The sequence below is a fragment of the Elaeis guineensis genome, chromosome 12 (genome assembly GCF_000442705.2).
Source record: "Elaeis guineensis isolate ETL-2024a chromosome 12, EG11, whole genome shotgun sequence".
NCBI lineage: Eukaryota > Viridiplantae > Streptophyta > Magnoliopsida > Arecales > Arecaceae > Elaeis > Elaeis guineensis.
Window position 1 is genome coordinate 86263698 of NC_026004.2, and position 21329 is coordinate 86285026.

General features: G+C 38.4%; 1 protein-coding gene across 8 annotated transcripts; it reads right to left on the reverse strand.

The window, feature by feature from the left end:
- Positions 1-3757: 3757 nt before the first annotated feature.
- Positions 3758-20118, reverse strand: LOC105061154 (B3 domain-containing protein Os04g0386900). Of its 8 annotated transcripts, XM_073246732.1 has the most exons (6): positions 19980-20118; positions 19592-19651; positions 19076-19159; positions 5020-5119; positions 4659-4780; positions 3758-4173 (listed from the first exon to the last, which is right to left on the reverse strand). In XM_073246732.1, the coding sequence occupies exons 1-6, from the start codon at positions 19983-19985 to the stop codon at positions 3880-3882; spliced, it is 666 nt and encodes a 221-aa protein (XP_073102833.1). In that variant the 5' UTR covers positions 19986-20118; the 3' UTR covers positions 3758-3879. The 8 variants fall into 8 exon arrangements, 4 of the variants coding, with proteins under 4 accessions (XP_073102833.1, XP_073102835.1, XP_073102832.1 ...); XM_073246734.1 differs by lacking the exon at positions 19592-19651 and having other exon boundaries at positions 19980-20116; XM_073246731.1 differs by lacking the exon at positions 19980-20118 and having other exon boundaries at positions 19593-19973.
- Between the last annotated feature and the right edge of the window lie 1211 nt (positions 20119-21329).

A 21329-nucleotide genomic window follows, 5' to 3' on the forward strand; every position in this document is an offset into this window, starting at 1 on the left:
ATGCTCAACGGCGACGGATGGCGCCTGTAATCAAGAGAATGTGGACGGCAAAAACAGGGCACCATGAGATCCTATTTTTCCAAGGAATTTCCAGCAAGAATTGGTTGAAATCAGAGCATAGGAGCTAAGACAAATTGGGAGGAAGATGACCTGAGAAATCTTACCTTGTCTTCGGTGGGCTTTGGCGGTGATTCTTCAACGAATACAATGAGACCGCCTGGAAATAAAAAGTAAAATAGAGGGAGAACGACGGCGAGAGAAAAAGGGATGTTGACGGAGGAAGGTCGTGGAAGAGAAGGGCATCTCCTCTCATAAGGAGGAGCCCTAGAATCTGGCTCCAATTCGATAGGAGTCTTCTTCCTCTTGTTCTTCTTTTTCCCTTCTTTTTTTTTGTGCTTTAATATTCGTGCGTTGCCTTGTTGTGTGTTTTTCTTTGGTGGCTGGGTTGGGTTATCGCTTGCTCCATTTAAAATCTTTCCCTTTCAAAGGAAGATCAGTAAGTTACAAGGATATGATAAAATAGAGAGAGGTCAGAGTGACAGATCTTGCTTGGGGATTGCCATGTCTTTTATAGGATTCGTAAGTAGCATCAAAGTTCCTCCCACAATCCATGGTCCACTAAATAAGCATCTGATGCCTCTCAATTCCTCCTAGAAGACGTTCTTTGGATCAATAAGTCCCTCATCCCTCAATACAAGATCAATCAGGCCACAAACTACCAAGAAGGACCAGCAAGCATTCATATACCCATATCTTCAGAAGAATTGAAAAGGACCACGTATCTTTCCTGAGCATTCAAACCTAGAAGTGTTCTAATGGAGAAGAATCCCCTTGAAAGAACCTCTTGTATCACAGGCAATCCAGGAGTCCATTTGTGTATCCCAAAGGGATCAAAGAATATTTGGAGGGGATTAATAATGCTTCAATGCTTGGAGCCTGATAACACAACACGTTAGGGAGATAATCATATCCATGATTGATCTCCTTTTGATCGGTTCTACCTACCATCAAGCCTTCTAACTCAGCAGAGACATGGATATTTTAGCAAGAGATGAAGCCAGACATCCAGAATGACCTCTAGCCAGAGAGAGAAGACCATGAGTTGGTTATCTCACATGCATTGACACTATAGATCACTGGATTCAAAGAGCAAAAATGGAGTCAAAAGTTGCCTGAGGAGGGCCTGCTTCCAAGCCAACATTTCAAACCACGAAACCAACAAGTGGACATAAAGACCAACAAAATAGGGAAGAAAAATAATAGCAAGGGACTAGAACAACTTAACATTTTCTTTTTCACTAAAAAACCACATGCAAAAGGACAACAAGTAGATAATATAGATGTAATACATTGATGCCCGCAATTTAGAATACAACTAAAGATCTTTCAGTTTAATTCCTTGGTAGGGCAGCCCTTTCTTTGTCCAAGCAGAGGAGAAGATGCACCACATGGTCAGCATCACTATTGAGAGGATACCACTTTGCCAACCCTATTCCATTAGATTATCATTGCAAAAAAGAATGCAAAGGTAGGTTATCATCTTCTAGGTGAGATTTAGATTGCCTGGGATCAGCATTCAACATCTCTAGCTCAATTAGGGGTGGCAATCGAGTTTGATGAAGTATATGTCAAAAATTTTTCAACTTGAGCCTGATTATTTTATTTGGTGGGTCAAAATCATAACCCAAACCTAGTCATTTTATTAAATAGGTAATATAATACAATCTATAACAGGTTGAATCAAATTAAACTGAGTGAACAGATTACGCATTACCACCACTAGGCTCAACAAATGTCACCCTTTTTTCCTAGAAGAGAGGAGATTTGAAGTATTCTCTTTGATTGATAGTTATGTCTTGATTCTTTGAGTTTTCTTCGTACTTTCAGAAGATATGGAAGCCATGTTGGAGGAGGGTAAATCTTCTACGTCTCAAGCTAGGTTCAAGAATGAGAGCCTCGAGCACAATAACTAAAGCTAGATGGAGTTTGTCTTATTAGGTGAGTTGGTAGGACCCTTCTCACCCAACTCTAATTCTATTGAGAAGTAGAGGGGTTCAAAAGTTTGAAAGGCAAGTGTAGACGTTGGTTTTAAAATTGCTTATGTTGAATCCCAATCTAACTCTATTACCCTAGCTAAACTAAAGATAGGAGGAATTCGATGGACTTTTGAATTTACCAAAGAAAAAAAAGATAAGATCCTGAGCACTGATGAATTGGGCTGACGAATCGGGCTGCATGTAGGGGAGTGGATCATTTCCATAATAGCACCAAATTTTGTTGTTTGAATCAAGTTTCGGTATGCTGAGTTCGACTCACTGGAGCAAGTTCTAAGCTACGTTTACTTGAATGGAGTTCAGGATGGAGGATGCTGACAACCCCTTACTTATCGACTCCAGCACATAATGCACCCGGATCTAATAGAGGCAGGGAGTTGAGGCAACGTTCATGATTTCTATTTCATCAAGTCAACAAAGATACCACATGCCACGTCTATGGTTTACAATTCCTATTTTCATCCAAGCAAAGACACCAGACGCCGCATCTATGGTTTTTGGAATGATGGTAATATGCTTACAAAAAATCACAATGTTGAAGGATTCTTGATTAAATTCTATAAATGTAGATGGACGTGATGTTGGAGGCAATGATATCTTCCACCATCCTTGATAGACCAAGAAGAGACCGAGAAAGAGCAATCCTCGCTTTAATGATTCCTCTCATCTGCACTTTAATGACCTCTCTTCTATTAGGGAAGGTGACCAAGAAGCGATTTGTCCTAGAGTCAAACCTAGATAAAAGTTTCTGCAACTCTAGAGCAAGCTAGGAGCTCGAGATTTGTTGGCCATGCCTAGTGGTAAAGCTTAACTACTCTAGTGTATAGGGCTTTGTTGAAACAAGCCCTAGCTTCAACATCATGGGGGGTAGATGAATGTTCTAGTCCATCTTCCCCTGGCTTCCATTTTCCCTTTTGAAGGTGGCTGTAGGGCTGATTTACAAGCACGAGAAGAGAAGCCAACTCCTTTGCAACAGAAGGACATAATCTCATTCCTACAAGAGTCTGATGGGGGCCTAACTCACTGCAAAGATAACAGGCTCCCTTCTTAAAAGGGAACCTCTTTCCTTGAAACAGGGGAACGAAAACAGCTCTGTTGGTATAGTAATAATGAGTAGAAGCTCTGCCGAAGAGTAGTTATTGCAGATAGATGAACTGCTCGATGAACTAAAGACCACACCATCTCTCTAGTGCTTTCCGCTTTTTTATGTCCCAGGGGGAATGGATGGCATTTGGCACCTGAAAGAACACCTTGGGCCTCTTTTCCGCCAGATGTCCGACAGCAACCAAAGATTCTGTCCTCCTTCCTCTGAAGACTTCTCTATTAACCCGGGAAAAGCTCTCACCTTTTCTGCCTCTAAGGTCTCCCACCATTGAGTCCTCCAAAACCAACATCGAAACCACCTCTTCTGCCTCCCATCGATGATGCCAATATCTTGAATCGCTTGGAGTCTGATCTTTCAGAGTTTCTTTTCCATATGATAGGGAGAAAAAAAAAAAAAAGAACAAGGACTCAGGACCCACCAGTGGCTGCATCATGTGTGAATTACAGTTCCTTAATCACCAACTCCATTGGCTAAGCTCAAAAGATGATGCATCCATATAGGAAACCCATCCATGCGTCAAGCCCTTTACCAGTAAATCTATCACATAGAAAGGTGGCCAAATTGCTACCACACTTTTTAATCAACATGATCAACAAAATTAAGCACATAAATGTAAGATATTTTTATAAGATAGGAGATCCAAAACGTACGTGTTTTATTTACAAGCACACAACGGCAGTACCTGAAATTCATGACTTGCATATTCTCAAGCTAATGATCCTATTCAATCATGATAGGAGTGTCAAAACTGCAGCCACTTTCCACAATTTCTCTCGGGATGTCTCCTCGGAGAATTTGAACTTGAAACTTCAAGTGCTGATCGTCCATTAGTTCAAGAAAGCAAGCATCTCCGATCTTTAGATTGTTGTCGACCGCAAAATGTTTCCATCCACTATCAAATCTTCTCAAGTTTCGATCACCATAGTATCTCATCTCCCAAGTCTTGTTTCGGTAAGAGAGGACCACAGGAACACAGGCAAATGGAAGTAGCATCCAAATGCTCTTTGGAATCGTCTATTCAACAAAACCAAGGAAGAAGATGTGATATACTGAATCTAATTGGCACTCAAAGAAATAGCTCATTATAAAGTATGCCAGATAACTGGGAACCATCATTCCAAGATATGGGTTCTGTCAAGTCAGATCCAGTGTCCTTGGGCTGGTTCGTGGTTTGGCTTGATATTAAACACATCAATCAATATTGCAATAAAGGTTGTCTCAGTTTGTTCTATAATTTTTCATAATTAAAAATCACAAGAGCACCTGATGATATTAATAGCTTGTTCAAAGTCATTTGTCATAACCATTTTTCAAATCATAAAAGAGGGAGTGTGGGAGGGACTCAGTTTATGGTTCCAACAGTTGATATCAAACAAGTGCCAAATATATCAAGTTCAATCATCTATAGAAAACTTGCAGCAAGATATTAAAGAAATGTTGGAAGGCAAAGGTTTAAAATAATTTTGATATGATGGTTGTAAGATATCAAAAGTAATTACCAGTTGAAAGGGGGCCTGCACTTGAGACTTTGTCATAACACATGCGAAATAGGGCTTTCCTGAAAGTGGAACAATTTCATCCTTTTCATCAATTGTAGCAGAATCTGATGGTAGGCATAGATCTGCATTGTCATTTTTCAGATAATAAATGTGCGGAAAAAACTCTTCAAAAATGGATCAATCGAACTGTTACAGCCAAATTAATAAGCAGAAAGATATATAAGCCCATCTCAAATTCTTAAATATACTTTCTAGTTAATGTTCTCTTTCTTAAGAAGAATCATTTCATGTGCTTCACTGGAGGTACAACTAACAAATCAGAAATCAGTACAAGATATCAAGTGAAGATAGGGATGTTTACTAGCACGATTAGTTGATTCTTGGGAGGAGAGGCTACGTGCTGCCACAGGGGCTTTGCAGTGTCTGCGGTGAGTATTGGAACTGCATACTGAATGGTCTGTCTGAAAAGAGTAGTTGAAGTGTCAAGCATTAGAAACAATTTGATGGGGATATTGATTGCCCTCTGAATAACTTAATAGATAATTAATGCCATGCCTCCTAATTGCCTAGTAAAACTAATTTACAAGAAACATTACAGATCACCATTTAAAAATGGTTCAGATGAAATGCCATAATAGATAGTGATCTCAAATTCAGAAAATGTTGCAGCAAAAACAATTAGTGCCAGCCTACAATCTCAAACATATAATTGCTAATATCACTTTTTGTCTCTCTAATAATAAGTATTAGAAAGTATATTTGTAAATATGAAGTCCATGTCCGCACTTATGTTCAACTTCTTAAAGGGGATGAATTTATAGATATGTGTAACATGGACATGTGCAGAAGTTTCTTTTATTTAAATCGGACATGCTAGCTTTTTGAAATTTGTTCTAGTAGAACATCAGAGATACTGATCTTAAAAATCTCTTCTCTCTCTCAAACCTCCCCCACCAACCCCCTCTCATGCATGTTCACAACCACACAATCTCCATGTATTATAAAAATTGCCTATTTCCTCTTTGAACTAAATCTCACTAAATCCTGCTTGCCGAGTGTATCAGAATATCTGATGGAGCTAAGAATCCTGTATGTAAAGAATACTAGCAGCGTTATAAAAGAATACTAACAGCGTTATAAGAGTATATCCTGTACTTGCACTAGTTGTAATAAATGCTTATTGGTTATCAGAATGTTTGAATCAAAAACTATCACATGTCAAACAAAACGATGGTAAAGATTACAAGATGAATCAAAAATCAAATTTTCGTTGTTGCTGCCAATTTTTTCCAACATGATTATGATTTACTGGACAATCTATTTCAGTAAATTTACATTCTGAAATATGATGTAAATTGCAGTCTTCAGTCAATGATTCAAACAAGTTGCTTCCACGCCTATGCATTAGATTTCCTACATTTTTGTGGTATATAGAATCCATGATATATGTAAGGCAATGTATTGTATTTATTTTCTGAAACGGTATCATTTAGGCCTCTTAAGAAATGCATATCAGCCTTAGCATGCTACATACCGCATAGGAAATGGTTTATCAAGTTCTAATTGCATTTCAAGGAGAATATGCATTTGCAAAAAAGAAGAAACTTCAAACAAAAAAAAAAAAAAACATATTGCTAGGTTAAGGTCATTTGGAGAAATTTCACAAAGAAATTTTTAAATACATCAACAGTGTAAAGTTGTTAAATAATTTATCCGAATAGAACATATAACAACAAAAATTAATGCTTTTCCAACATCTAAGCAATGCAATACTTCATCTATTGTCTTTCTCAATGAGGAAATTGAAACCGCTGACAAGTCTGCATCTTACTATAAGATCTTTCCTCCAGAGTTTGCAGTTGCAATGTAAAGACTTATCCCTCAGGGTACTCGTACAATTTATAAAATTGCCACTAAGAGCTTCTATAAGAAACAGCAGCATTCTCAATTTTCCTTCAATATGCTTTAAAAACTGAAGTGTGAAAGGGTTATGACAGGGGAACGACCTAAACAGAGAGGTTTCTAAGACTCTGCAGTGGAGAGGAATGTTACAATATGCATGGTTGAACCAATAAACTGTATTGCATGTTCGACGAAATCATGAACTGTAACCAGCTATTTATTACCAAAAATAGCAGTGTTCTATGTTAACATTAACCCTAAACTTAATTACTCAACGTCCACATAAATAAATAAGAATCCGACAAGCCTTCTCCCTAATCAGAAAAAGCCTTATTCCATCTAAATAAGGACTTTCTGAAGTGAGGTATGATTCATCAAAGTTCAAGGCATCTTATAACAGGTTCTCAACTTGATATCAACTCTAAGCAGTGCCAAGTTTGCATGAAGTTGGGGAAGGAAAGAGAAGGTGATGCAATGAAATTTAAAGGTCATTTTCCTAATTAGTAACCTACCATATGATTTGCACACTTCAAGCACCTAGAACAGGGAACCAACCACCTAAGATATTTGAAGTGTCCAAATGAAGAGAGGATGGAAGGTTGGATATAGTAAAGTGCATGATCTCGGAGGTACAACATAAATGCCAATGAGTCATGCTGATCTACAGTCCCCCAAATCTCATGCATGTTAACAAAAAGATAAAGCTTAAATGATTAATCCACATAAGTTAGACCACAAATTAACTAATAGGTTATTCATGAACTTGTATTCTTTAACATCTAATAGCTCTTTGAGAAGTAAAAATTTTCAAAAGTTTAATAAGTAAACACTTCTAATATCAATAAACACTTTTTTCTTGAGATGACTCGGTAGTCAGTTTTAAATTCTTAATTCCTGTATACATAATGCATGCTTCCATATGAATGTATACATATTTGTCTATGTACCACATGCACAATAAATCCCACCTTACCCTTGCATAGGTCAAACATAGGCTTGTGCTTCTAGTTTTATATGTAGAATGACCCTAAAACTATCCAGGTATCTTTAAGCTAATAAAAATATTAAACTAGAAGTTGTAACAGACCTCCATGTCTTGCCTCCCCCCCCCCCCCCAACCCAAAAGAAAAAAAAAAAAAAAGAAAAGAAATAGCTATCCCATTTCCCTTCACATCCACCCTCTCCCAGTAGTAAAACAGAGGCAACAGATCCCAAGGCTACAACTTCAATAGTGCGTTTATGAGATTTAAGTTTCTTTCTGAATAGTACATAATCAGGTCTAGTGATTTTACTTAGTCGGGTCTACATTTATCAACCAACACAGAAATAACTATACTCTTTTTAACCAGGCCTTTGGTAATTAATAATAAATCCTGCAACAAATGCCAGACTTGTTTTGAGATTGGGCTATAGGTTTAGGACCATAAGTCGACCATGAGTCTGGAATTTTGATTCAGGACATAAAAATCAGACCACATCCCATCACCGTTTACAATTTGTGCATTAGGTCTCAAACCAAAGCACTAAATAACAAATTTTGTTTCAGTGATTGGCTTAATGAAAATAATAACCTCTAACAATTAGCATATTTTTCTTTCCACCTTGATTATAAGTCATCAAAGAGTTCTGTATAAGAATCCAAATAACTGCTCTGATAATTGAGGATGATACCTTCCAGCAAGAATATCATATAAACAGTAACTCCTCATTGAAGTGTATTACAGCAATGAAGATATCAATGGCTTTACAATGTCTTATAGCAAGAGGCCTAGTAAAGCCAGAGTGCATCCTATTTTAACCAAGTGACAATATTGATACTGTTTACTATAACAAGACTTGCAGCTGCTAGTCCTTTATATGAAGTTATGCATCACAAAATAACTCTTAGGCATATTAACCATGATTAAACATAAAAGGTGATCCATCATACTGTTAATCAGATTTACATGAAGCTAACATTTTCACATGCCTTCTCCAAGCAATCAAAACATTCTGCAAATGCACCATTTTAGGTTGTATCTTTTGTTGCATTGGTAGATAATTTAAAGCATTCCAATTTTGTCGGCAACTTGTGTTGACCACATGAATGGAAACAGTTTTCAGTACCATGTATCTACATAAAGTACCAAACAAGAGTTCAAACCTTCTGTTTGGCCAGTGAAAGAGCATCTTTTGAGTGCCACATATTTGCAAAATTCCTGAAAAATGTAAAATTGATGGTTCTCGAATGGAAATGAGAAATCGAGAAATTTATATTGCTGTTGAGTTCAAGTAAAAAATGTATATCCATGTTTAGTTTTCTAATGCCGTTGTCACTATGCCAGGAAGTTAATGCTTGTTACAAGATGATAACCTCATTCTTTAGCCATAACCTGAAGGAAAGAAAATTCATGTGCATGTGAAATCAAAAAATATATATATACAAGGAGGTAGAATCCAGCAACACAAAAGGAGATTAACATCAGTATGATGTTCTTATTTGTCAGGTCATCTGTGTTGCTCCAAGAATTGATTTTGATGATCACAAAGCATTTTGAGGGACTACTAATGAGTTTTCTATCTTTGAAGATTATTTTTATAATGTTTCAGATAGTCCAAGAGATTGGGTTTGAAAAGCTTCATCAAATATGTCAAAAATTGAAGTTTTAGCAAGTTGGTGAAGTTTTAAAGGCTTTTGAGAGTGTCCAAACTGATTTGAATTCATTCGAGAGTATTTGGATGAGTTCTGATAAATTTCGAACCTTAAATGCATGAAAAACTAGATTAGAACATGATGGGACGATCCACCTGGGTCATCCCCTTCTGTTAGGCAGCTAGCACGCAGCGTTTTGGGTCATGGCACGCTGTGGGACGACCCACCTGGGATGTCCCATGTAATTAGGATGCCCCTTTGAGATCTGAGACCAAAACAGAAAGCAGAATTTTCTATCTGGCCAATTGGGACGCCCCAATGCTAGTGGGACGCCCCATTTCTGCGAGCACACGTAACAGCTAGTTTTCAGCCCATTTTTGATGCATTTAATGCTCATTAAACGTTCTCCAACGGCTCTAAACCAACTCTAAGATATTCTCAAGGGTGAATGGCAACTATAAATACTCTATTCAAGTGAGAAATCGCAAGATTCTTGAAAGCTCAAAGATTAAATCCGAGAAAAGCCATTTTCAGCCCTAAGAGAGAGATTGAAGCATTTAAGCACCTCACCAACCACTCTCCAGTAGCAATCAAGTATGAAATTCATTGAGAGTGTACAGCAAAGGCTTCCCCTCCTTAAGTATTGTATTTCTATTGATTTTATTGTGTGTATTTAAGGGGTTTGTGTGCTGAAATTTGTATACTCTATTTTTCTCAAATAGTTTTTGGGTGTTTGAGTTTTGAGGGATTCTAAAACTCGTTTGGGTTGATCCGAACCCTGAATCGAAGTGTTGAGGATTGGCTTGTACCCGAAAAATAAGTATTTTTGCTTGAAAGGCAAGGGTCAGAGATATCCGATATGGTGTAATCCATTGTTATCCATTTAATAGATTGAATTCTCAAGTAGGAATTTGGAGAGTGGATGTAGGTGCAAGGTTGGCACCGAACCACTATAAATCTTTTGTGTATGTTGTGCTTGCCTATCTTCTCTTGTTTGTTGTGCTCATTACTTGCTTACTTCTTATTTGTGTTTGATTTTATTTTTATTGCAAGTTGATACACTTCACTCCCTTCTTGGGCTCCATATCTGGATAATAAGTGGTATCAGAGTCCGGTGCTCTAGTTCTTGCTTGATTTAACCATCAAAACCTAAAGATCTATGGCAGCCCAATTTGGCACATCCCTATCCGAGGGGCAATCCACAAACCGACCTCCACTTTTCAATGGATCAAACTACACCTATTGAAAAGATCGGATGAGAATTTTCATTCAAACACTTGATTATGAGATGTGGAGTGTCATAGTAAATGGACTATACACACCGACCAAATTGATTGATGGCATGTCTATTCCTAAGTTGGAAGGTGAATAGGATAATTTTCATAAGAAAATGGTTCAGCTCAATGCTAAAGCCATGAATGTTTTATATTATGCTTTGAATGCTAATGAATTTAATCACATTTCCACATACATGTCTGCTAAAGAAATTTGAGATAGGCTAGAAGTTACATACGAAGGCACAAACCAAGTAAAAAAATCTAAAATCAATATGCTTGTGCACAACTATGAACTATTTAAAATAGAACCTAAAGAATCAATAACTCAAATGTTCACTCGGTTCATTAACATCATAAATGGCTTAAAAAGTCTTGGCAAAAATTACTCTAACAGTGATCTTATGAGAAAAGTGCTCAGGTCATTACCAAGATCATGGGAAGCGAAAGTCACTACAATCCAAGAGGCCAAGGACTTGAATGTTCTACCATTGGAGGAACTGCTTGGATCCCTAATGACCCATGAACTGGCCATGAAGCAGCACACTGAGGAGAAAACTAGAAGAAAGAGGACCATAGCCCTTAAGTCAACAGCTCAAGAAGAAGACTCAAAAAAATCAGACAACAGCGAAGAAGATGAGGACTTGACCCCGAACACTAGAAAATTTAGACGGTTCATGAGAAGGAAAAGACAAGGGACCAAAAGAAGGCCACCGGCTAAGAGGGAGCCAAGTAAAGAGAAAGAAAAGGAGCAGCCCATAGCCACTTCAGATCAGAATGCCCTCAACTCAAGAAAGGTCAAAAAAAGTTCAAGAAGAAGAAGGCCGTGATGGCTACGTGGAGTGACAGTGATGACTCCACCACTGATGAAGAAACCCAGGAAGAAGCCAACCTGTGTCTTATGGCACATGAAAATAAGGTATCATCTGAAACTCAATCTGAATTTACTTATGATGAATTATTAGAAGCTTTTCATGAGCTCTTAAATGACCTAAAAGAATTAGGAATTAAAAATAAAAATCTAAAATTAAGAAATCATGAATTAAGAAAAAAGAAAAAATTGATAAGAAAAATAAAGAATTAGATCTAAAGAATCAATCACTAATAAAAGAAAAGGATGAACTCTCTAGTCAAAATGAAACTTTTATAAAAGAAAATCAAAAACTAAAGGAAGAGATATCAAAGTTAAAACTTATAGTTGATAAATTTACTTTAAGTTCAAACAAACTTCAGATAATTATTGACAGTCAAAAGGCTGTATATGATAAAGCAGGACTTGGCTACAACACTCTAAGAAAATAAAAGTCCTTCAAAAATATTTTTGTCAATGAATCCACAAGAAATTTATCAAATATTACTTGTTTTAGATGTGGTATGGTAGGACATAAAGCATATATATGTTCATCAAACAAATTTAATGGTAGAAAGATAAAGAAAATATGGATTTCAAAAGGAACCATTGTGACTAACCCCAAAGGACCCAAGTTAGCTTGGGTACCTAAGGTTAAAATTTGATCTCATGTATGCAGATGTGTCTTGCATCCCAAGCAACAAAAAGGAAGTGGTATCTTGATAGTGGATGCTCAAGAATCGAGGAATGGTCACCTTTGGAGACAATGGCAAAAGAAAAATCATCGGTATCGGTAATGTTGGGTATAAAATAACTCCAGCCGAAGTTCGTGAGAGACCAACCCTCTCAGGACTCTTTCGACTTCCGACCTTGTGCGACGTTCCTGAACTCCCTCGACCGTCCGAACTTCCACAGTACCGTTCGAACTCCTCCAGTAGTCGACCTTTCACAGTGTCCTCCAGATTCCTCCAACAGACGAACTCCTATCATGCCATCCGGACTTCTCCAATATTGAGCTCCTTCATTCGTCTGTCGGATTGCTCCAAATGCTCTCTGGGCTTTACTATCAGCCAATTTTCTACAGTGATCGACTACTCTCTAAATCTCTTCCGGACTTCCTCCTGTCACGATCGACTTTACTCCGAGCTTCTTTCGAACTTCATCAATGCCTGGGCTTCTCCAGCAACAGGACTTCTACAATAAGCGGTCTCCATCCGGATTTTCACGACAATCGATCTTCATCCGAGCTTCTATAGTAAGTGGACTTCGTCCGAGCTTCTACAATAAGTGATCTTTATCCGGGCTTCCACAGCAACCGGTCTCCATTCGACCTTCTACAGCAAGCGGACTTCATCCGAGCTTCTACGACGGACTTCGATCGAGCTTCTACAATAAGCGGTCTCCATCCGGGTTTCCACGGCAACCGGTCTTCATCCGAGCTTCTACAGTAAGTGGACTTCATCCGAGCTTCTACAATAAGCGGTCTTCATCTGGGTTTCCACGGCAATCGATCTCCATCCGAGCTTCTACAACAAGCGGACTTCATCCGAGCTTCTATGGCGGACTTCGGTCGAGCTTCTATAATAAGCAGTCTCCATCCGAGCTTCCACGACAACGGATCTCCGTCCGAGCTTCTACAGTAAGCGACCTCCTTCCAGACTCCTGCAAGAACCGGACTCCGTCCGAACTTCTCCAGCGGATGAATTTCAGACGAACTTCTACAACGGGTCTTCTGGTGTCTACAATGATCGATCGTCTCCAGTGTCTTCCGTACCTCTCCAGCCATCAACCTTCAATAGCGACAACCGAACTTCAACAGCGCCAACCAGACTTCCACAGTGTCCTCCAGACTCCTCCAGCGGACGAACTTCCACAATGCCTTCCAAATTTCGCTATCAGTCGACCTTCTATTGGATTTCTCATGCAACCGAACCTCTGCAGCGGACAGTCTTCAGACAAGCTTCTACATCGGATAAATTTTAGACGAACTTCTCTAGCAATCAGACTCCAGACGGACTTATCCAACAGAAAGTTTCCATCCAGACTTCTACAGCAGATTACTTCCGCCTGCAGCATCAACGCCTAAGGCACCCCACAATAGTTAACCCGTCAGCAATCTCAAAAACATCCGAGCTTCTCTTAGATTACTGAGACAGAGAGCTATTTCGCCCCACCAGACGTCCCAACCGAGCTTCAGCCGTCCGGCCCGAACTCTCCAATAAGTCGCGACAACAGACACCACCCCACTCTCCGTAACAAACTCCACGTTGCCCCACCACTCTCTGGCAAGTTGCGACAATGGACACCACTCCACTCTCCGTAACAAACTCCACGTGGCCCCATCACTCTCTGGCAAGTCGCGACAACGGACACCACTCCACTCTCCATAACAAACTCCATATGGCCCCGAACGGCCCACTACCAGGCAGTTACGAACGTCGCTGTCAATCGGTTACGCTCTCCCGTCTATAAAAGAGATCCCCCCAGATATGTTCTCCTCTAAGCTCTAAACACTATCTCAAAACTCTGCTAAAATCCCATTCGAGTGCTCCATTTCTGTTGAGGCAGAGTACTGACTTGAATGTCGGAGGGTCTTGTCGGAGCACCCCCAACTCCAGTTTAGACTTTCTTTGCAGGTCCCGACGGCGGCCGTGATCCTCTCGACTCTAGCTTCTCCAGCAACGACAGAATTCTGCACCAATAGAATTGGCACTAGAGGAAGGGGCCTGTGTCTTCGCAGGACCCTTGTTCTTAAAGGAGTACTCAACGGGATTGTCTCCGATCATCTTCTTCGACATCTTCTTCTTCTCCAACCAGATCCCAGCCTGATGCCTCCTCCCCGAAAGGCATCCATCAGACAATCTACAGCCTTCATGGCCAGATCTCAGCAAGATCCGCCAGCTCCGGCCTCGTCTCCAGTTTTTCAGGCTCCTCCTTCTCCGACAATGGCAGTCGGCATGGAGCAGTTTGACCAGCTAGTTCAGCAGATCAGGGACCTCACCGAAGTAGTGCAGGCCATGCAGCAGTAGCAGCATTAGACACAGGCATCGGTGCGGCTGGAAAGAGCATCGTCGGAGTTCCAAAATCCAACAATCGGACAGCCCACTTGGGCCAGTCGCCCTGTATCCCCCGGAAAGGGGAAGCAGAAGGTGGAGAGCCCTCTGTCTGATCATGATTCCACCTCCGGAGAGTCCCTACCTCCGTTCTGTCAGAAGACCCTCGAGATGCGCGATCGAGAAAATCTCCTGGATCGAAGGTTTCGAGAGATGAACCGATGGATCAAAGAGCTCCGCCATGCTCCCCCTGCTTACGGTGAGGATATCTGTACTGACCCTCTTTTTTCTCAAAAAATTATGCAGGAATCGATCCCGTCGAACTTCAAGCTCCCCCAATTTGAAAGCTACGATGGGATCTCAGGTCCGATTGATCACCTGGAGGCCTTTCGGATAATGATGCTGCTCCATGACGCGCCAGACGAATATGTCATAAGATAGATGACTAATAAATTAGAGAATAGATCTATAATAGCTCATTTTATAAGGTATCCAAAAGAATCAATGGGATACTACTATTTTTCAAAAGATCACAATATGATTGTGAGTCGGATTGCCATATTTCTGAAAAAATAGTTTATCTAGGATGATGGCAGTGGAAGGTTAGTTGAGTTTGAAGAGAAGATCTCTGAAGAGCGAAGAGCTATGGATCCTCAGATTCAGACAACGTGGGGTCACCAGTGACCCCACACTCACACGGAGTAGCATCCGGCTCTCAGAGTCAGTGGCGTGGTAGAGGATCTACCTGACTCGTAGTACCTCCGACTCGATCGAAGGATAGAGAGCTCGTCTACATTCAGAGCCATTCGCAAATACTATATCTTCACTGAATATGTTTAAAATTTAACCATTTTAGAGACTAACATTTATTGTTCAAAATCAATTTTGTAGTATATTTACAGAGCCTGGGATGCCTGGTGTGATTACTAGGATCATCCGATGATTGATGCCAGGGTCAGTGAACGAGTTCTCCAATTGGCCATCGAAGACTCGTGATGTAGCCTGGGAGATGTTCTTAGTAAGTCAAAGATGCTTAACTTTTAAATTTATGATAGGTTTGTATTCTATTTATTAATACACGGTTACTTCTATTTGCAGGGGTGCTATCGATTCAAGACTCCTCAGGATAAAGAGGCTGACCTTCGGACCTTCGAGGAGGTGACCATGCGGAGGTTCTGAGATGGGCTTACTCCTTTGGCAGTCTGCCATAAAGCGCTCCTATTCCAAGTCAGCATTAGATTGGAAGTCTCACACAGATCACTAGATGCGGACGGACATATGGAAGGCCCTCTATAACCAGTGGAGTATTGAGGAGTACTCTGATAGGTGGCAGAGGGCATGATAGAATCGATCTATCCAGCAGCATCCGATCAAGCATATTGGTGGCTCCATTGGCACACATGTTGTGATCGATAGATTGATAAAAATTATGCACTTAAATTAATTTCATATTGAATTGATCATATGTATGTTTTAATTAATTTAATTTTATTATTTATTTATTATAAATACGGTATCTGGATCGTACATCAGGATAGCTGCAGATATGAGAGGCCACACACCAGTCTAGGAGGATTGGTGATTACTAGATCCTAGATCTTGGCAGATCACAGTAACAAACTTAAAACATTATTTATTAAGTTTTATATATACTGATATGTATGCACTAATAAATTTTTAAACTGTATAGATGGATTACACGAAGTATCTTGTATCACGACATGGTGAGGATCCATCCTCTCAGCCCCTCCTTGATCTCGAGAGATGGCTTAGGGCCATCGGAGGGAGCTGGATCATAGGATTTGGCCAAAGTTTCGATTCTCCAATAGCTTGATACTCTTCGATATCCTCCTCTTAGGCCTCGATGATCCAGACATAGGATGATGCACATGTGGAACAGGTCATGCGGAGGCTTTGGAGCCAGCGGCCTCAAAGCTTCTGAGATGCCATCTGCAATACAGTCATTAAGATTCTTCGGGATCCACATATATACGATCAACTGAGCTCATTGTCACAGCCATCACAGCAGGTAAATCTAGCTATAACTTTCTTTACTTGTTTTAAATTTTTATATTTAGAAACTTCACATATTTAGGCTTGAGTCCGAGAAGGGGACTTAGGAGATAAAAATTCAATCTAACCATCCAATCGATGGATTGAGGTGTCTATAGCTCTATATCATCGAATGAAATATGTAAAAATAATCTGTTCGAGAATCAAAATAATATATCGAAATATACATCTCTGTATCAATATATATACTTTCGTATCGAAACTTATTAATAATATTTTATTTTTCTTCGTTACAAGATGTTGGAACATCCGGCTCTCATCTACCAACTGCTAGAGAGGATGTACAAAAGTAGGAGGAGGATGAGAAGGACGACGAGGAGGATCTCATATGATTTTTTTTTGGATATGTATATAATTTTGATACTTGTAAAGCAGTATAAATTTATAAAATTATTTAATTTATATTTTTAATATAATATAATTAATTTTATATTTATGATTGTGGTAAATAATTATTATTTTATTTATAATAAATTTTAAAAAATATTATTACTTGTTACTATATTTTAAAATATTTAATTATAAATTTTTTAAAAAATAAAAAATGATTAGCAATGGTATTAGCGACACAAATGCCGTCGTTAATAATTTTTTTTAAAAAAATTAAAAAAACTATTAGCAACAGCATTAATGATGATATTTCATCGCTAATAATTTTTAAATTTTAATTAATAAAAAAAATAAATTATTAATGATGGCTTTTTTGTCTCTAATACTGTTGCTAATTATCTTTTTAGCGAAGAAAAATTTACTGTCGCTAATAAAGGTAATTAGCGACGATGTTATTTTTGATGAAATTTTAACGATCGGAGTCCGTCGCTAATAGCATTAGCGATGGCAACTCCACTATTAGTGACGAAAATTAGCCATCACTAATAATCTATTTTCTTATAGTGAAATTAATACTCTCGATCATGCCAATGGAGGTTATGCATTGATATTTTGGATCCTGCCAACGAGGATTATACATTGGCACTCTGATTGAGCTCACTGTTTCTATTCTAACCCTACCACAGGATATAAGGGTGGTCGTAGTTAAAACTATCGAGTTATATGTGTTTTTATATCGAATTGGATTTATAATTATATACATATATGAGTATTTGAAAATTTTGATTTGCATTAATTAGCATGGAATATATGTTCTTATGATATTCATGACATTTATTTTCGAACAATATATTTTATAAATATATCTAAAATATCTAGTTATAATATTCATAACTCACCGGGCTATCAAGTTTATCATCTTTCTTTTTTATTTTTCAAATTCATATACCTAATTACGAATGTAGGCATTGTTTGGGAGAGAATTTTAGAGGTGAGATTTGGTACTATCAATTTTGTTGAACGTAGAACTATTTTTATTTTTATTTTTTTTTGATAAACGGGAGGTGTTACCACCCAATATATTTATTCAAAAAATAGAGGTTATCAGGCAGGATTGAAGAGATTGGTTTAACTAGGTCAACCAAAGATAGGAAAAAGAGAAGGCATTCCCAGCGAAGAGTTGAAGAGTGTTTATAGGATATGAGGATCCTTTGAGTCTGAACTTACATAAGTTGTTGGATAATTTTTTGGATGCTTAGCTTAGACTTATCCTTAATAACTGCCATCCAGCTTTGTAACATTTGGTACATTCTCTGATAAAGTGTGGCTGCTGTTAGAGCTTTGAATTAGAAGAGCCTCTATTTGTTTCTTTCCAAATCAGCCAGCAGGTAGGAGCACCAATGACATTCCAGGCTTTCTTAGAAATTCTTGGAGGCAGTTGTTTGCGCCAGCTATCCCGAAGGTCTTCTACCGGTGAGGGTATAGCCAATATCTAAAGCTTGGAAGTGATCCTCTGCCAAAGGTCTTCTGTTTCTTTGTTTTTTTTTTGGTGAAAATTTTTTTGACGTAAGACATTTGAATTTGAATACTATTTAGATTGGTTAATAAATTTAAATTTAAATTTTTATTAATTTTAATTCTATTATGTTGTGTTGATATCTATTTAAGATGCCTTATATGTTTGTGGGAAAAGTTTTTCATAAATATATGACGGTTATCACAACCCTCGGATCGGGGGCATGACATGAACAGCAACTAAGAAAGTAGCGTGTTGGTTGGTAGATAAAGCACAAACGCAAAACTCCCACGCATATGTGGTCAATTATACTTGCAAGCAAATATTAAGGTATAATATGTTTCTATTCTACATTTATCACAACAGCAAGGAAATCATGTAACAAGACAATATATATTTCCTACAGAAATTCTAAGCATTGGGGAATCAATCCTTGGGCAGATGCAGGCTTGGAAGAACGCTAACTGGAAGCAGATTTTGTAGTCTTTGACCTTTGCCCAGAGAACTAGACTTTCTTTTCCACAATCAGATTGCATTCCGGTTTTGGATTTTTCCCGCCACATATCGGAAACTTAACCTCGAATTTGAATTCGGGTCGGTGTTTCATGCCAAAATGTTTTATTTTCTTTGCAATACGTTTCAAAACACCTACAGCCTTTTGAAAAGCAGATCGGGAACCACCAGCGGACTGAGAATTTGAAAAAAGGATTTTGTTGAACATGTTAAGAAGCTGTAAGCATGGGATTATGGGAAAACAGGTTTTATGAACAAAAATCATGCAGTTTACCTCTTGTGGATCTGAAGCAGCAGGAGGTAATTCGGAATCTGTGGCTGCTGTAGTGACGACAGATTGACCATCTATTTTTGCGTCCTGTACCACCAATAAAAATGATATTTTAGAACAGAAACAAATTATCACAAATATCATATCAACATCAATATCTTTGTTCTTTGAGCAACACAAGCATATATGCTGATTGACTACTTCAAAACCTTGTGTGTATTGCTTAACGTATATCTTGCGTTTTTCCCCCAAAAATGATCGAGAAAACCCTCTTGTTTTTATGGCAAAGCAAATTCGAGTATTTGGAAAAACACCCAGACTGTCCTTAATGTATGACAAGCCTCCAATATGTAAAGCAATATAGCAGCTGCTAATACATAATGGATTCAGATCCAAGAAATAAGTCGACGAAAAGGTAAGCATATAAGGGAGAAAAGAAATGGCTTTATCATGCTAACTTCATTATTATTAAAAATTTTTAGAAAAAAACATGGATTTAAGCATATGAATGGAAAAGTACCCCCCGACATCCTCCTCGGGTGTACTGAGGGAAACATTGCTGACTTTCACAGTCCTTACCTGCAATCAGAATTTTTTCATCCCTGTAAGTAGAGCAGTAGCAAAATCGATTACCAATCATCAGCAATTAAATCGATTCTCTCTATTCATCGCAATCAGAATGATTTCTATTGCTACTATTGTTACTTTTGTTGATAGATCAAATCAAGGCTAGCTCCTAGGGAGCTCAGGAATCACAATAAAAGCCTACAGATCCAAGATGACTCCCAATTTTCTTGATTTAAATGAACCCCCGTAAATGGAACAAAAATCTCCTGAAACCGAAACATCAGCAGCAGATCCTACTGCCACAGAAGCCAAACTTTAACTCAAAATAAGCAGTACTCACCGACATCGGAGCTACTCTCTCTCCAAAAGCCTATTCTTGAGCAAAGAAGAACAAAAAATGAAGAGAAGTGATCTTTTTGTGGAGAATTGTGGGGGGATTTATAGGGCACAGTCCAGAAAAGCAGTTGGGAATGACCTGAGACCGGCAAAATATGAGTCGAGCTGCCAACTTGATCTATGTTTGATCTGTCGTAGGTATATTTGAGTTTAAGCTAAATAGATTCGGATCATAAATAAATAGATTCATTTAATCTATTTAATATTTGGATAGAATTTAGATTTCAAACATTTGATCTATTTAATCTATTTAATATTCAGAACAATTTAAGTCAGATAACTCATTTAACCTATTTAATCCATTTGAAACCTATTTAAAACATGTTTAACTTATTTTTGACCCATTTAATTTGTTTGACTTGTTAAAAATATATTTAATTTATTTAATTTAATTAATTTAATTTAATTTATTTAATAAATGAGTTAAATAAATTGAATCGAATAATTTATTTAATAAACAAATCGAATTTGAATTGATAAATTTTTTAATTTGATCCACATTCAACTCCATCTAGCTCCAATTACCATCCCTATCTATCACCTCTCATCAAAGATATTTTTTATTTCTATATATTTTTTCTATTGGATTCGACCCCATCACCCGGCTACCAGAGACTGCGTCCGCTATCCCGCGTGGGTAACATACGGGATCAGGGGAATCCGCATCAATAGCACGTCACTTTAGGCAATAGATTGGAATTGATTTCTTTGTCAAATAAATAAATAAATAAATAAATAAATAGATTGGAATTGGTCTCGTGCAGTTCGGGCCAAGTGGATATGTGGGATTTTAATTTTTTGGTAAGGATATGTGGGATTTTGTTGAGGTGGAAGTTTGTCCACGGCATACACGAATGGCGTGGCGGAATGCTTTCCACGCATTGTAGATGATAGACATTTTCTAATTTAGAAAAAGAAAGAAAAAGGTCGTAGAATCCTACTCTCATTACGCGTTAATTGGGGGGTATTTCAAAACTGAGAGCTTCCCTGAATGCTTTATCATAAGGTGGACCACTTACATCACGCGTTAACGCGGACTCACGTAGACGGGATGCTTCAGCCAGTCCATGCTCACGTAGACACGGTCTCGCACTGACTTCAGGACTGACGTTATCTGCTTTAGAGAGCGGCATGTTATTCCACCAGTTTCCTTCCAAGAACCATCTACTTTGGTGAAGCTTCAACTAGCAAGTTTCCTGGAACTAAAGACAAATGGGTGCCCAACTTTATTGGCTGCGTATTGTTTGGCAAAGGACGCGGTTGACCCTGCAAGGACGGCTTGACCATGGGCTAC

Bases quoted from the DNA above. Each gene is read 5' to 3' on its own strand.
- LOC105061154 (XM_073246731.1), bottom strand. From the start codon at position 19,712: ATGATTGGTAATCGATTTTGCTACTGCTCTACTTACAGGGATGAAAAA. The intron at 19,160-19,592 runs GTACTTTTCCAT...TTGGTGGTACAG, and splicing joins CCCGAGGAGGATGTCGGGGG to GACGCAAAAATAGATGGTCA. The intron at 5,120-19,075 runs GTAAACTGCATG...TACTCTTTTCAG, and splicing joins CTGCTTCAGATCCACAAGAG to ACAGACCATTCAGTATGCAG.